Genomic DNA, 16,932 nt, shown 5'->3' on the forward strand with positions numbered 1-16,932 from the left:
AGATAGTATTACTGCTGAAACTGCAGAAACTAATCCGTCAATGACGGGTACACAACTGCTACTTGTCCATAATATTTCTGAGATTTGAGACGTGATGATCTTTTGCTTTTACGAACAATCCTGAGCACCTAATAGACTGTTAAATCAAGAGCTGACTGTATTTGTGAAATGTGTCCCAGGGTATGCATTTCTTGGACTGCCATCTATATTCCTTCGCTAACAATTTTGGTTCTATCATTGATTAGCCTGAGCACTTCCAATGCATTTGTGAAGCCATTACTATAAAATACAAATCACTGGAGTGGAAATTCTAGTTTTATTCATTTATAGTTATAAAGCTGCCTCTGCGAACCATGTGACCTTGCCGCGGTGGGGAGGCTTGCGTGTCCCAATGATGCAGATAGCCGAGCCGCAGGTGCAACCATATCGGATGGGTATCTGTTGAGAGACCAGACGAACGAATGGTTCATCGAAAGGGGGGTAGCAGCCTTTCGATAGTTTTCGGGCGGCAGTCTAGATGATTGACTGATACGGCCTTGTAATAATACTCAACATGGCTTAGCTGTGTTGATACTGCTACATGGCTGAAAGCAACGGGAAACTACAGCCGTAACTAACTCCCGAGGACATGCAGCTCTCTCTGTATGAATGATGTACTGATGATGGCTTCCTCCCGGGTAAAATATTCCGGAGGTAAACTAGTCCCCCATTCGGATCTCCGGGTGGGGACTACACGAGAGGGGGCGATCATCAGGAAGCTGGATACTGACATTCTGCGAGTCGGAGCGTGGAATGTTAGAAGTTTGAATCGTTGTGGTAGGTTAGAGAACCTGAAAAGGGAGATGGATAGGCTAAAGTTAGATGTAGTTGGTATAAGTGAAGTACGTTGGCAGGAAGAACAAGATTTTTGGTCAGGCGACCACCGAATTATCAACACAAAATCAAACAGGGGAAATGCAGGAGTTGGTTTAATAATGAATAAGAAAATAGGGCAGCGGGTAAGCTACTACGACCAGCATAGTGAAAGGATTATTGTCGTCAAGATAGACACCAAACCAATGCCCACCACAATAGTGCAGGTCTATATGCCTACTAGTTCAGCAGATGATGAAGAAATCGAAAGAATATATGAGGAGATAGAAGATTTAATACAATATGTAAAAGTTGACGAGAATCTAATTGTGATGGGAGACTGGAATGCAGTGGTAGGTCAAGGAAGAGAAGGTAATACAGTAGGAGAATTTGGATTGGGACAAAGGAACAAAAGAGGAAGTCGGCTGGTTGAATTCTGCACTGATCATAATTTAGTCCTTGCCAATACTTTGTTCGAACACCATAAACGGCGACTGTATACGTGGATGAGACCTGGAGACACTGGAAGGTATCAAATAGACTTCATTATGATTAGGCAGAGATTCAGAAACCAGGTGTTGGATTGCAAAACTTTCCCAGGAGCAGACGTGGACTCTGACCATAACTTGTTGGTCATGAAATGCCATCTGAAGTTGAAGAAATTGAAGAAAGGAAAGAATGCAAAAAGATGGGATCTAGACAAGTTGAAAGGAAAGAGTGTAAGGGATTGTTTCAAGGAACATGTTGCACAAGGACTAAATGGAAAGGCTGAAGAAAACACTATAGAGGAAGAGTGGAGAGTCATGAAAAATGAAGTCAGTAGGGCTGCTGAAGAAATGTTAGGAAAGAAGAAAAGATCAACTAAGAATCAGTGGATAACTCAGGAGATACTAGACCTGATTGATGAACGACGAAAATACAAGAATGCTAGAAATGAAGAGGGCAGAAAAGAATACAGACGATTAAAAAATCAAGTGGATAGAAAGTGCAAGGTAGCTAAGGAAGAATGGCTGAAGGAGAAATGCAAGGATGTCGAAGGCTGTATGGTCCTGGGTAAGGTAGATGCTGCATACAGGAAAATCAAGGAAACCTTTGGAGAAAGGAAATCTAGGTGTATGAATATTAAGAGCTCAGATGGAAAGCCACTTCTAGGGAAAGAAGACAAAGCAGAAAGGTGGCAGGAGCATATCCAACAGTTGTATCAAGGTAAAGATGTAAATAATTTGGTTCTGGAACATGAAGAGACTGTTGATGCTGATGAAATGGGAGACCCAATTTTGAGGTCAGAGTTTGACAGAGCTGTGAGTGACCTCAACAGGAACAAGGCACCTGGAATTGATGACATTCCCTCTGAATTACTGACTGCCTTAGGAGAAACCAGCATGGCAAGGTTATTTCATTTAGTGTGCAAGATGTATGAGACAGTTGAAGTCCCATCCGATTTTCGGAAGAATGTTGTTATACCTATTCCCAAGAAGGCCGGTGCTGACAGGTGTGAAAACTACCGCACCATTAGTTTAGTATCTCATGCCTGCAAAATTTTAACACGTATTATTTACAGAAGAATGGAAAAACAAGTTGAATCTGAGTTGGGAGAAGATCAATTTGGCTTCAGAAGAAATGTAGGAACACGTGAAGCAATCCTGACTTTATGTCTGTTCTTATAGGATCGAATCAAGAAGGTCAAGCCGACGTACATGGCATTCGTAGATCTAGAAAAGGCATTCGATAATGTTGATTTGACCAAGCTATTTATGCTTCTGAAGATGATAGGGATCAGATACCGAGAACGAAGAATTATCTACAATCTGTATAAAAATCAGTCTGCAGTGATAAGAATCGAGAGCTTTGAAAAAGAAGCAGCAATCCAGAAAGGAGTGAGGCAAGGCTGCAGTTTATCCCCTCTCCTTTTCAATGTTTACATAGAACAGGCAGTAAAGGAAATCAAAGAGAAATTTGGAAAGGGAATCACAGTCCAAGGAGAGAAAATCAAAACCTTGAGATTTGCCGATGATATTGTTATTTTATCTGAGACTGCAGAAGATCTCGAGAAGTTGCTGAAGGGTATGGATGAAGTCTTGGGTAAGGAGTACAAGATGAAAATAAATAAGTCCAAAACAAAAGTAATGGAGTGCAGTCGAACAAAGGCAGGTGATGTAGGAAATATTAGATTAGGAAATGAAGTCTTAAAGGAAGTAGATGAATATTGTTACTTGGGTAGTAAAATAACTAACGATGGCAGAAGTAAGGAGGACATAAAATGCAGACTCGCACAAGCAAGGAAGAGCTTTCTTAAGAAAAGAAATTTGCTCACTTCAAACATTGATATCGGAATTAGAAAGATGATTTTGAAGACTTTCGTGTGGAGCGTGGCATTGTATGGAAGTGAAACATGGACGATAACTAGCTCAGAAAGAAAGAGAATAGAAGCTTTTGAAATGTGGTGTTACAGAAGAATGCTGAAGGTGAGATGGATAGATCGAATAACGAATGAAGAGATACTGAATCGAATTGGTGAGAGGAGATCGATTTGGCTAAATTTGACGAAAAGAAGAGATAGAATGATAGGACACATCTTAAGACACCCAGGACTTGTTCAGTTGGTTTTTGAAGGGAGTGTAGGTGGTAAGAACGGTAGGGGTAGACCAAGGTATGAATATGACAAGCAGATTAGAGCAGATGTAAGATGCAATAGTTACGTAGAAATGAAAAGGTTAACACAGGATAGAGTGGCATGGAGAGCTGCATCCAACCAGTCTATGGACTGATGACTCAAACAACAACAGTTATAAAGAATTTATTGTGCAACCTGTGTGTAATGTCTGACCCTAAAACTTGTCCAAATGCACATGGTATTTTATTTTCAGTTTTTCAAGCAATGAGAGGGACTACCATTAATTCTGTCTTGTCTCACATATTTTAGGTAAATTTTGTAGATACTTTATTTCTCCTCTTGCAGATATCACGAATGTATATTGGAACTGTTGCACTGACCATACTTACGGGTCAGCTCTGTCAAAATGTTCACATTTGTTCATAGCAATTGTGTTTCCTAAAATGGAAATGATTACTCTGTGGTTATCAGAAAAACTGAGAGAAGGGTACAGGGCACACTCCTATTTAGAGAGACCATGATCTAGTTTGGAAAAACCACATATTAACAAGAAGTAAAAATGACCAATCTGTATTTTACTCTATGTTATCTGTTTTTGCAATGTTTAATCTAAGTTTATCAGCAAATCTGGCTTTGCATCCCTGGCCTCAAGCCTCTATCCTTCTTCACTAGCCACGGAAACATAGTCAGTGTACAAGAGCATCTACGGGTGTGCCATTGATGGTTTCCTGGGTAGTGATCACTTCTGAGTAAACCACCAAACAAGTCATCAGCAAATCCCCTTCTGCATGCTATAACTCACCCTGGAGATTATATTGAAGATTTTAACAGTCACCACACTTCTTGGGGATGTCACAGTAGCAACTTCAACGGAGATTTAAAACATTTCCGGATATAAATAAGTTAAAGGATGAACTAACAAAACATTTCCATCCCAAAAGGTATGAAAGTGTGGAAAATTCCCCACAAAATAATATAAAGTATGTGTGTATCACGACATCTCAAGCAAAACTGACTGTAATGGCCGTCTATAACTGGCAAGGCCATCAAGTCTGGCTACAGCAGAGACGGAGTGGAGAAAACCAAACAACCAGTGCAATCATTTCATACCATCATGCAACTGAGGGGAAGAGACAGAGGTTTTCTTTCACCTCTGTTTGTATTTATAAGGTTGCTGTGAAATATTTAAATCTTTACCCAATTTATTTACTTTCTAGCATATGGGTGGTTCATGGTGTGGGTTACTGTAGTCACGTCCTAGTTCGTGAACCATGGGCAACGGCTGAGTGACCGAGTAAGTGGTCCTTAGAATTGGGATACCAATTGCTATGGAATGGGAGTGGGCATCTCGGACATATTCTGAGTCATGGCCCTCCTTGTGCTCAGGTGGCTAGGACTATACAATCCACCGGTGGTCTATAACCCGTTAGAGGAGAGTTCCCCACTTGGACTATGTGTGAGTAGGGTAGCATCCTGCTTCGTGAATTTACCGAGCCCAAAACATTTTAAGCAAGCCTCGGACCTATGGGAGTTACGGAGTCCCACTCCCATTTGACAGGCGAGGGACTCCTTGGAAACAACTTGGCAAACAAAATGGAATTTGATGGGGAGCTATCAATATTAATGGGGCTTATGGAAGAAAGAAAGTAGAACTGGCTGAGTCAGCAAAGACGATACATCTGGATGTGCTAGGAGTGACTGATATACGGGTAAGGGGAGATAACGAGGAAGAGATAGGAGATTATAAAGTGTACTTGACGGGTATTATAAAGGGAAGGGCAGAGTATTGGGTAGGGCTGTTTATCAGGAATACCATTGCACGCAACATAGTTTCTGTTAGCCACGTAAATGAGCTAATGATGTGGGTAGATTTGGCAGTTGGAAGAATTAGGTCAAGAATTGTCTCAGTGTATTCAACCTGTGAGGGTGAAGATGAGGATGAAATTGACAAGTTTTATGAAGCATTGAGTAACATCGTAGACAGGGTCAACAGCAAGAATAGAATAGTGCTAATGGGCGATTTCAATGCGAGAGTAGGAAATAGAACTGAAGGATACAAAATGTAAATGTGGGGAAGATATGTGGAAGCTATTGGGAATAGGAAGCGTTTGCTGGACTTCTGTGCTAGTATGGGTTTAGCTGTTACGAATATAAATTCCCATGGTGGGAATTAGATATTTTCACCAATAGAGCATGTCAAAAATATATCAGAGGCTTTTCAGGCGTTTTGCTCTATTAACCAGCGCTTCTTCTTAAGTCTGACACTAGACTCATCAGAGTGGGATGTGTCAGACCCTAACCACGGACGCTGGGGTTTATTCAGGGCCGCTCTTAGGCCCTATAAGTAGAAAGAAAAATTAGTAAAACACGTAAGTATAGGGGTATGCATTGTGCATATCTGTAAGAAAAGGTAAGAATAGTGTAAACCAGCACAGAGCCCAGCGTGAACTTACCAGCAACAGAAAGAACATAAAAGTTAAGAGAATACGAGTATGGGTAATAAGTCAGTACACAGATGAAGTAAATGTGTTGAAAGGTTTGAAGTGAAAACACGTATTAGAAAACTTAATCAACACCATTAAGGACACTTTACAAAAAACAGAATTCAACAGGGGAAGAACGAAGTAAGGAACAACACTGCGAAAAAGGAGCTTGAGCACTAACACTGCACTGGAAACACACAGTTCAAAGATGGCACTTGCGGTGCCATAGATATATGTCGGAGGGAGGTGATGTACCACCGCAGCCAGGAGCATAAAAAGACAGATTATAACAGAGAGTTACAGAAGTAGTTACATATATTGAGCTGGTACAATGGGGAGTTTCGGGGTGAAGTTGGCGTAAGGAGTAGGGTAGTATTGTGACATGAGATAATAGAGGGTCGTGGTAATGTTGGTTATTCAGGTAGCGCGTAGGCGAAGTAGGTCCACGATGGGGAGGGGCGGTAGAAAAACGGGTGACTGTGGGGCAGGTTGGTAGATGGCTTAGGGCGGCGGGGCCGGTGGTGGTATGAGAAGGGGAAGGAGGAGGGGAGCGGACGGTACAGGGTGGGGAGCGAGAGTGTTCCACTCGGTAGGTTCGCCTGCGGAAACGGGCGCCGGTGGTGAGTAGATGGTCTACGTGGGCAGCGGATGAGAGTTGGAGGCGAACCATGAAGGTCGGGCTGTTGGTGTTGAAGATACAAAACACCCGACGGGCTGGGACGCCTGCCAGTTGCAGTTCGTGCAGTATATCCTGTTCGGGGAAGGCAGGGTCAATGCCACGGATGACACAGCTCGGAGATGGAAACTGCTGTTGGGCTGGAGTTGTGGCATCCGCTTGGCCATGGCAATCTGGCGGAGCTGCGACGGTGGCACCCATGTGGTTGGCAGAGGGTTGCTGGGGACTGTATATTGTGGTAGGTAGTGAGGTGGTATACGTTGACATGATAAGAGATGGGTGGCTAGTAGTGGTGGTAAGGATGGAAGTGGAGGGGGGTATGGGCACAAATGGTGAAAGAAGAAGTAGTAGTAGTAGTAGTAGTAGTAGTAGTAGTAGTAGTAGTAGTAGTCACGGTAGACGAGATGGAAGTGGGGGGCGGTGGGGACTGCGGAGGTGTGCGAGGTGGATACGGATCAACACTGGGAAGAGTGCGGGGGTGAGAGTGCAGTTGTTGGAGGATGTACTCAGGAGTGGGTACCACTTCATGAAGATGGCCGTTGATGGTTGCTCCGGTGGTTTGGAAGGCTGTCGTTTGGATCTCTGAAGTAGGCCAAGTCCTGCGTTGACATTGGATTATTGCTGCGATCCTGGAGCCGCAGAGCATCACGGACTGGGGAGCTGGACTGTCGAAGTGCGCCGATAATCTTATATTCTGCGATAGCGGTGTCCACACCAAGGTTGAGACAGGTATTCATGGTGAATTGGGGAGGCGACAGCCAACTAGGCGTCTGCCGTTTGATTATTCTTGGGCTGACTGAGTAGCTGATGAATCAGCGCAAGGACACCGTGACAACAAACCGGGGCCCAGGGAGGAACCGCAAAGCACCCCACATGGGCAGAACCCCTACAAACACCAGGGGAGGAGAAATTTATTGACATATCGACGTATCTCGGGTGCGCAGTCCAGAAAAGTTGCTACATAGAGTTTCATAAGTGTGTTACATATATTGAGCTGGTATATTGGGTGGGTTCGGTATGAAGGTGGAGTAAGGAGTAGGGTAGTGTTGTGATAGAAGGTAGTAGAGGGTTGTGGTAATATTGGTGATGGAAGTGGCAAGTAGGCGAAGAAGGTCTAATATCGGGAAGGGCGGTATGATGAAGTTCGGTTGTGGAGCGGGTGGGTTGACGGTTGGTGGTGGCGGGGCTGGTGGGGGGCTATGAGAAGGGGCAAGTGTTGGAGGGTGGTCGGTACGTGGTGGGGAGTGGAAATGCTCCACACGGTAAGTTCTCCTGCGGAAAGGGACGCCGGTGGTGATGAGATGTTCTACGTCAGCTGCTGAGGTAAGTTGTAGGCGAACTATCAAGGTCGGGCCGTTGGTGTTGGAGATATGAAACGCCCGACGGGCTGGGATGCTGCCATTTGGAGTTCATCCTGTATATCCCGTTCGGTGATAGCGGGGTCAATACCATGGATGACACAGCTCAGAAATGGTGACTGCTGGTGGATGGAAGTTGAGGCATCTTCTTGTCCTTGGGAAGCAGGTTGAGCTGCAGGGGTATCATCCGTGTGATTGGCAGAGGGTTGCTGGGGACTGTGTAGTGTAGGAGGGAGGGAGGTAGAAAATGTGGACATGATAAGAGAGGGGTGACTAGTAATGGTAGAAAGGGCAGAAGCAGTGAAGGTAGTAGTAGTAGTAGTAGTAGTAGTAGTAGTAGTAATGACTGTGGACCAATTGGAGGTGGGGGGTGGTAGGGAATGCTGAAGTGAGCAAGGTGGATGCGGGTGTGAACACTGGGAATACCGTTGGGGTGAGAGCGCATTTGTTGTAGGATGTACTCAGGAGTAGGTAGGACTTCATGAAGCCTGCCGTTGATGGTTGCTCCGCTGCATTGGAGGGCTGTCGCGTCATCTGGATCGTGGCAGTAGGCCAAGACCTGCGTTTACCAGCTATTATTGGAGCGATCGCGAAGCCGGAGAACATCACAGATGGAGGAGCCAGAGTTTTGAATTTCATCGACAATGTGATCTGCGGTGAGAAGGGTGTCCACGCCAGTGATGAGTCGGGTATCCATGGTGGATGGAGGAGGCGAGAGCCAACTAGGCATCTGCCGATTTAATTATTCATGGGCCGACTGAGTAACAGCAGAGAAGAGGGCCAGCCAAAACAATCGTGGACATGCGAGGTACGAAGGATCGCACCTGAACTTATCAGAAGCACTTATAAGAGGCACAGTCTGATAACTGCATACGGGAGATAAATCTCCACAATGGAATTATTGCCCGCCTAGCAATTCCGAATGGAAAATTCTAAATTCCCATGGAGGGAATTATATATTTTCACCAATAGAGCATGTCAAAAATGTAAAAACCTATCAGATGTAAGGCTTTTCAGGCATTTTGCTCTATTAACCAGCGCTTATCTCCCATATGCAGTTATCAGACTGTGCCTCTTCTAAGGGCTTCTGATAAGTTCACCTGCATACACCCCAGCGTCAGTGGGTAGGATCTGGCACGTCCCACTCTGATGATTCTAGTGTCAGACTTAAGACGAAGCGCTGGTTAATAGAGCAAAATGCTTGAAAAGCCTTACATCTGATATGTTTTTTATATTCTTCAAGCTTAAGGCTATTCACCGATACACATGGGAGGCTAGAGGCACTAGATCCATAATAGACTATAATTTAACTGACTTCGAATTCAGGAAATCTGTTAGGAATGTACGAGTGTTCCGGGGAGTTTTTGATGATGGAGCCAACTATCTGATCTGTAGTGAACTAAGTATCTCTAGGCCTTGGGAAGAGAAAGTGAAATCTGTCCGCAAACGATTAAAGGTAGAAAATCTCCAGGATGAGGAAATTAGACAGAAGTACATGGATATGATCAGTGAGAAGTTTCGAACAGTAGACAGTAAGCAGGCTCAGGATATAGAAAGAGAATTGGTGGCATACAGGGATGCTGTAGTTGAAACAGCAAGGGAATACCTGGGAACAGCTGTGTGTAAAGATGGGAAAAGGCGAACATCTTGGTGGAATGATGAAGTGAGGGCAGCTTGTAAACGCAAAAAGAAGGCTTATCAGAAATGGCTCCAAACAAGGGCCGAGGCAGACAGGGATTTGTACATAGACGAAGGAAACAGAGCGAAAGAAATAGTTGTTGAATCCAAAAAGAAGTCCTGGGAAGATTTTGGTAGTAACTTGAAAAGGCTTGGACAAGCAGCTTGGAAATCTTTCTGGACAGTAATAAAGAATCTTGAGAAGGGCGGGAAAAAGAAATGAATAGTGTTTTGAGTAATTCAGGTGAACTCATAACAGATCCCAGGGAATCACTGAAGAGGTGGTTGAACATTTTCTCAACATAAAAGGAAATCTCCCTGGTGGTGTTGCAAACAGCCAAGCTGATGGGGAGGAGGAAAATAATGTTGGTGAAATTATGCTTGAGGAAGTTGAAAGGACGGTAAATAAACTCCATTGCCATAAAGCAGCAGGAATAGATGAAATTTGACCTGAAATGGTGATGTATAATGGGAAGGCAGGGATGAAAAGGCTTCATAGAGTAGTAAGATTAGCATGGAGTGTTGGTAAGGTGCTTTCAGATTGGACAAAAGCAGTAATTGCACCTATCTATAAACAAGGGAGCAGGAAGGATTACAACAACTATCGAGGTATCTCATTGATTAGTATACCAGGCAAAGTATTCACTGGCATCTTTGAGGGGAGGGTGCGATCATTAGTTGAGAGGAAGTTGGATGAAAACCAGTGTGGTTTCAGACCACAGAGGGACTGTCAGGATCAGATTTTCTGTATGCGCCAGGTAATTGAAAAATGCTACGAGAGGAATATTCAGAAATAGATAGTGTTCAGAGGAAAGCAGCAAGATTTGTAACAGGGGATTTCAGGAGAAAGAGTAGTGTATCAGAAATGTTAAAGGAGCTTGGGTGGGAAACTTTAAGTAAGAGCAGGGAGAAAACTAGACTTATAGGATTATATAGAGCCTGTACAAGAGAAGCAGCATGGGGAGATATTCGTGAGAGGCTTCAGTTGGAAAATAATTATATCGGCAGGACAGACCACAAATATAAAATTAAAAGGAATTTTAGCAGAAGCGATTGGGGTAAATTTTCATTCATTGGGAAGGGTGTGAAGGAGTGGAACAGTTTACCAGGGGTAGTGTTTGATCCTTTTCCAAAATCTGTACAGATATTCAAGAAGAGAATAAACAGCAACAGAAAAAATAAATGAAGTGCTAGAGGGCATTCGACCAGTGCAGGTTATTGTAAATAAAATAAAAAATGTGTATGATTAAATTAATTCCATCCCCTGGTCTAAGGAGTTGGACAGCCAAAGTAGGGGACTGCCTGTAGGGCTGAAGTACAGTGGGGACTTCGAGGGCCCTGGGACCGCTACGGTAGCTGTGATGGCCCTTCAGGAACTCTGAAAAGTGGTGGCAAAAGGGGCTCTGGTTAAGACGCAGCATGTCGTTTTGCTACTTAGGTTCCAGAATGGGTTAAAAGAAAGAAAAGTAAATAAATGCAATGTTAAGTTTAATCTTATACCAGTTGTATAGTATGATTTGAAGTAATTCCACATACTGTACAGTATATCAGTTGACTATATTTGTAAGTAGTACAGGAGATATTATAAGTAGAATTTTGTAAACAATATAAATTTATTTGGGATGAGCTGTGTGTTTAATAGAAAAAAATTTTAGTGTAAATTGTATTGTATTATAAGAAAATTTTCTTCTCTTGTTAATTTAATATTTAGTGCTTGACAACAATGTATTTTAGTGTACCGTTTGCCACCGAGGTAGACACCTCATTTGCAAAAAAAGAGAATTTGATTTGATTTTTGTTTCGTAGATCTAGAGAAAGCATATGACAGGGTACCGAGCGAAAAGATGTTCGCCATACTGGGGGACTATGGAATTATAGGTAGATTATTAGAATCAATGAAAGGCATTTTTGTTGACAATTGGGCTTCAATGAGAATTGATGGTAAAATTAGTTCTTGGTTCAGGGTACTTACAGGGGTTAGACAAGGCTGTAATCTTTCACCTTTGCTGTTCGTTGTTTACATGGATCTTCTGCTGAAAGGTATAAAATGGCAGGGAGGGATTCAGTTAGGTGGAAATGTAGTAAGCAGTCTGGCCTATGCTGACGACTTGGTTTTAATGGCAGATTGTGCCGAAACCCTGCAGTCTAATATCTTGCAACTTGAAAATAAGTGCAATGAGTATGGTGTGAAAATTAGCCTTTTGAAGACTAAATTGATGTCAGTAGGTAAGAAATTCAAAAAATTGAATGTCAGGTTGGTGATACAAAGCTAGAACAGGTAAATAATTTCAAGTATTTAGGTTGTGTGTTCTCCCAGGATGGTAATATAGTAAGTGAGATTGAATCAAGGTGTGGTAAAGCTAATACAGTTAGCTCGCAGTTGCGATCAACACTATTCTGTAAGAAGGAAGTCAGCTCCTAGATGAAATTACCCCTATTTTTATATCGGTCTGTTTCCAGACCAACTTTGCTTTACGGGAGCGAAAGCTGGGTGGACTCGGGATATCTTATTCATAAGTTAGAAGTAACGGACATGAAAGTGGCGAGAGTGATTGCTGGTAAAAACAGGTGGGTGCAGTGGCATGAGGTTACTTGGAATGAGGAGATAAAAGCTAAGTTAGGAATGAACTCTATGGTGGAAGCTGTACGCATAAACCGGCTTTGGTGGTATGGTCATGTGAGGCGAATGGAAGAGGATAGGTTACCTAGGAGAACAATGGACTCTCTTATGGAGGGTAAGAGAAGGGTGAGAGAAGATTTTAACGATTTTAAGATAAGAGGTATGGAACTAAATGAAGCCACAACACTAGTTGCAAATAGGGGACTGTGGTGACGGTTAGCAAAATCACAGAGGCTTGCATAACAGTCTTTAATGATAATGTATGTATGTACGTATGTATGTATGTTTAGCATATGGTGATTACTTACACCTATATCTTCAAATACAGTATATATACACATACAGTATGTATATAAACAAGAAACATGAATCTTATGGTATCATATCATATTTGAATGTCCTAATAAACCAGGGCAAAGGAATGGCAATTAATGATAATAAATACATATTACACTATTTTCACACCAGGCAGATGCTGGAGCTGTACTTTAGTTAAGGCAATGACTGCTGCTTTGCCAATCCTATACTTGTAAAATCTTGGCACACCTTACAACCTAGCATTTTTTTTTTTTCTTCATAAAACCAGTCATTTCTCTGGAAGAAATTATTTTTCTGAGTTGATATTCAACAATTGGGCTCACCATGGTCAGAATCATTTTCCTCTTGAGCTGCAGTAACTCTGTCAGTACTTGCGATATATTCTTCACATTCACCTGATTCAGTCGGACTGAGTGGCTCAGACGGATGAGGCATTGGCCTTTGACCCCAACTTGGCAGGTTCGATCCTGGTTCAGTCCCATGGTATTTGAAGGTGCTCAAATACGTCAGCCTCGTGTCGGTAGATTTACTGGCACATAAATGAACTTCTGCGGAAAAAATTCCAGCACCTCGGCATCTCAAAATACGTAAAAGTAGTTAGTGGGATGTAAAGCCAATAACATTAAGTTTTCTTGATTCACTTCAAAAGAATGTCATGTTTTTTCTTTTGTTGCACACCAGTACAAATAGGTAGTTATTTTATTTGTTTCACTTCTCTAATTTGTGTATCACATGCACCCATTATTGCTCTTACTAAGTAACTATGAGTTTGCTTGTCTCGGCAGCATAATCAAGTGTTTTATGCTTTTCAAATTATTTCAAAACAATGAAAGTAGTTAAATTTAAACATATTAACCCCAGATTAACTAAGCTATTTATCAGTTATTTTCTTCTTTGTTGGTATTAATGCCACTTCGTGCAGTACAGATACTGTTAGCTTATCCTTGAGAGGAACAGTTTGCTGAAGGGTGAGAAAACCAATCCCCTGTTTTATTTTATTCCAGTAGCCCAAAATTTGGAATGATAAGAAAGAGCAAGACAAAGATTATCTCTATCTTTTTCCTCAACTCCGAACTGACGACACAAATGATTAATAGAACAGGCATATTAGAATGACAGTTTACAGAAATTTCAGTCGTGTACTTGTACACATTGTATCTGTAGAAATGTAACAAGAGCAGACAGATAAACTTGATTTTAAGCCATACGCCAACACTTCATAGGAAATGAGATAGGAATATTCTTAATAATATACAATTAATTTTTTCTTTTGAGAAAATGGTGCCGGTACTGCGTAACACCACAAAAAGGCAATGGTACTATGTATCTGAGGCCAACAGCATAGCCATGTTGAAACACTGGATCTTGTGAGATCTCCTAAGTTAAGGAACTTTGGACCTGTTCACTACTTGGATAGGTTTCCCACGTCCTTTCGATGTGAGGAGAAGGGGAAAGACCAAGCGAGTGGCTGTAAAGTTTGAATCGCGTAGCTGTCAGCTTGCATTCAGGAGATGATAGGTTTAAACCCCGCTGTTGGTAGCCCTAAAGGTGGTTTTCCATGGTTTCCAATTTTCATAGCAGGCAAATGCTGGGGGTATACCTTAATTAAGGCCATAGTCATTTACCTCCCATTCCTAGTTCTTTCCTATCCCATCGTCTCCATAAGACCTGTCTTTGCCGGTGTGACACAAAACAAATAATTTTAAAAAAGGAGCTGAAAGGAACTGATCATTCTACACATGTAAACTCTGGCTCTGAATGGCTGGTCGGTGTTTTCCGGCTTAGCTGGGGCCTTTGACTTGTTCACCAATGTCCAGTTTTGGATGTGGCATTTGCTTACAACTGCATATATATGTCTATCTGAACTTCTGAGGATGTAAAAGGAATATGTTCTTGCTTATGTTTTTTATAAAGCCTCGCTGATAGTACTATTTGACTAATTGTCAGTATTAATTATCAGTGATTTCTCATTCATTGCACTAATCCTTCATATCCATTCAAACATCATATTTAATACAATGTGTCTGTTTACCTGTTCTATGTAACTGAATGATTCATTTCAGATACATGTTTTGCGCCTTGTAGAGAAGAGAGGGCTCGCATCGTGTTTTCAACTAGACCAAGAATCCTTTTTTGCAATATTCGCCTCACCACTGGAGAAAACAGGTCTTGTAAGTATTTTTAGGTATAGAAGTGCTCACAAGTATTTTGTAGCTATTTATTGTGTGTTATCAGCACTGTTTGCATGTAGACACAGCAGGGCAGGGGTCCCAGTTGAGTCATGCAGTGTGTAGCAACATGTTACCATTGTCGCATGTCTAAGATCCAGTTATATTTAACTAGCATACATAGAAGCTTATTTTATGTGACTCATTAAGTATTTTGTGAAATATTCCGAATACAATATCATACAATTAAATGGGAATATAGATGTTGTTGTGAACATGCTAAATAGAAGGAATATTCTGTAGATCTAAAACAGCCTGCCTTAAATGCATTAAAAGTGGAGAAATCCCGATCTGATATTGCTAGGGAGTTCAGGATTTCTCAACAGCTGGTAAGTAAAGATATATATATAGTTTCTAAGAAGTTGCTGTACGCCGCACCGACAGATAGGTCTTATGGCGACGATAGAAAAGGAAGGGCTATGAGTGGGAAGGAAGCGGCCTTGGCCTTAGTTAAGGTACAGCCTCAGCATTTGCGTGGTGTGAAAATGGGAAACCACAGAGAACCAGCATTGCTGCCGACAATGGGGTTCAAACTCACTATCTCTCGAATGCAAGCTCACAGCTGCGCACCCCTAACCACATGGCCATCTCCCTCGGTGGTAAGTGAATAAAATTGATTGAAACAAAAAAAAGGAAGTGTACACAACAAACACATTTCAGGTCGGCCTTGAAAAACTACCATTCGGAGGGATAGAAAAAGTGGGTAGCACTTAGCTCCTGAGTATGTTTTTCACTGTAAAGCACCATTGAGCAGGTGCTGATGTAAAAAGTAGACAACTTGCAATAAAACCACTGATCAGTCCAAAAATAAATAGAAAAACTGAATTAGAGTTTGCAGAGTAGTATGTCACACGGAAGAGTAAACGTTGGTTAAAGATGTTATGGAGTGATGAAAGTAAATTTAGCCTCATCTGTTTTGGTGGTATCAGGTATATTTGCCAACCAGGAAACCAGAGAAACAATATACATACAAAGTACCAAGCATTAAACATGAATGAGGTAGCACCATGGGATGGGGTGGGTTTTCTAGCCATGGAGTTGGTCCTGTCTTACAAATAGAATGGATATTAGACTGTTTTATGTATTGTGACATTGTAGGGTGTGACAAGATAGCACATGGAAGGAAGAATATGCCTCAAAACAGGATATTTCAATAAGAAAATTATCCTCTGCCATGCGACATTTGTTTTCAAAGAAAAGAGTTTTGGACTGAGCTTGAACCCCATTGAATATGTCGCTGAGAAATTGGTCCTATGTTTATGTTGTACGAATTGCTGAAATAAGGGTCATTTCTTTGCTGCTTTATAAGAGGAATGGACCAATCTTTCATCTGTACTTCTGCAGAAGTTTTTTGATTCTATGCCATGGAGATTTGTTGCAGTTATCAGTGCTCACGGATATGTAACTAAATTGATTGAAACAAATTTATATCTCAGCATCTGACAATTTGTTTGTGTGTTGATGTATTTTTTCTGTTTACAATATACTTTTTATTAATGAAATTTAAAGTTTCTTAAATTGGAAGATAGTTGTGCTTAAATAGGAGTTTATTTAACACTAATTCCAATGTGTGTACATTGTTAACTAATGTTATGTAATTTAAACTGTTTTCTTAAACGAATTTACAAAAAACTACTATCCACAAAATACTTCTTAGCACTACTGTATAACTCTTCATCAACTTTAATGACAAATCATGGAACTCATAATAGGATGAACATAATGTCAGTTCAGTGTAGGCAGAGAGAAAAAATCAAAGAAAGACAAGAATTTACAAAAAATACCAGGGCAGTCTCCGCATCCTCATGTACTGCTATCTTCAGTTATATAGGCGATCTCCTCATCAATCCCTGTTCTTCTACACAGATCTCTTCTTAACCTGCAAAGGGATCATTTTCTCCTTCCCATCTTCATCAGGAGGGTGGACATCGATGCTCATTGAGGGGCCATCTTTAAAGATCTTCTGTTTTGATGCAGGAAGTGTAGGATAGTATTGAAAATGTGTTGGTGGATGGTGGTGATTATTGTTTTAAGAGGAAGTACAACTGGGCATCCATCCTCTGTTGGAAAGGTACAAACAAGTGTCAAACTTGCTTTGTTCCTTTC

At 41.6% G+C, this 16,932-nt stretch overlaps 1 protein-coding gene across 1 annotated transcript in view; it reads left to right on the plus strand.

Moving 5' to 3' along the window:
- The window catches only part of LOC136863927 (RAB6A-GEF complex partner protein 2-like), a 170,510-nt gene that overhangs the window by 34,101 nt on the left and 119,477 nt on the right, over positions 1 to 16,932 (plus strand). The window contains exon 3 of the mRNA XM_068226487.1: positions 14,662 to 14,769. Coding sequence (XP_068082588.1) covers positions 14,662 to 14,769 — 108 coding nt within the window. The remainder of the gene's footprint in view (positions 1 to 14,661; positions 14,770 to 16,932) is intronic.

Source organism: Anabrus simplex, chromosome 2 (genome assembly GCF_040414725.1).
Source record: "Anabrus simplex isolate iqAnaSimp1 chromosome 2, ASM4041472v1, whole genome shotgun sequence".
NCBI lineage: Eukaryota > Metazoa > Arthropoda > Insecta > Orthoptera > Tettigoniidae > Anabrus > Anabrus simplex.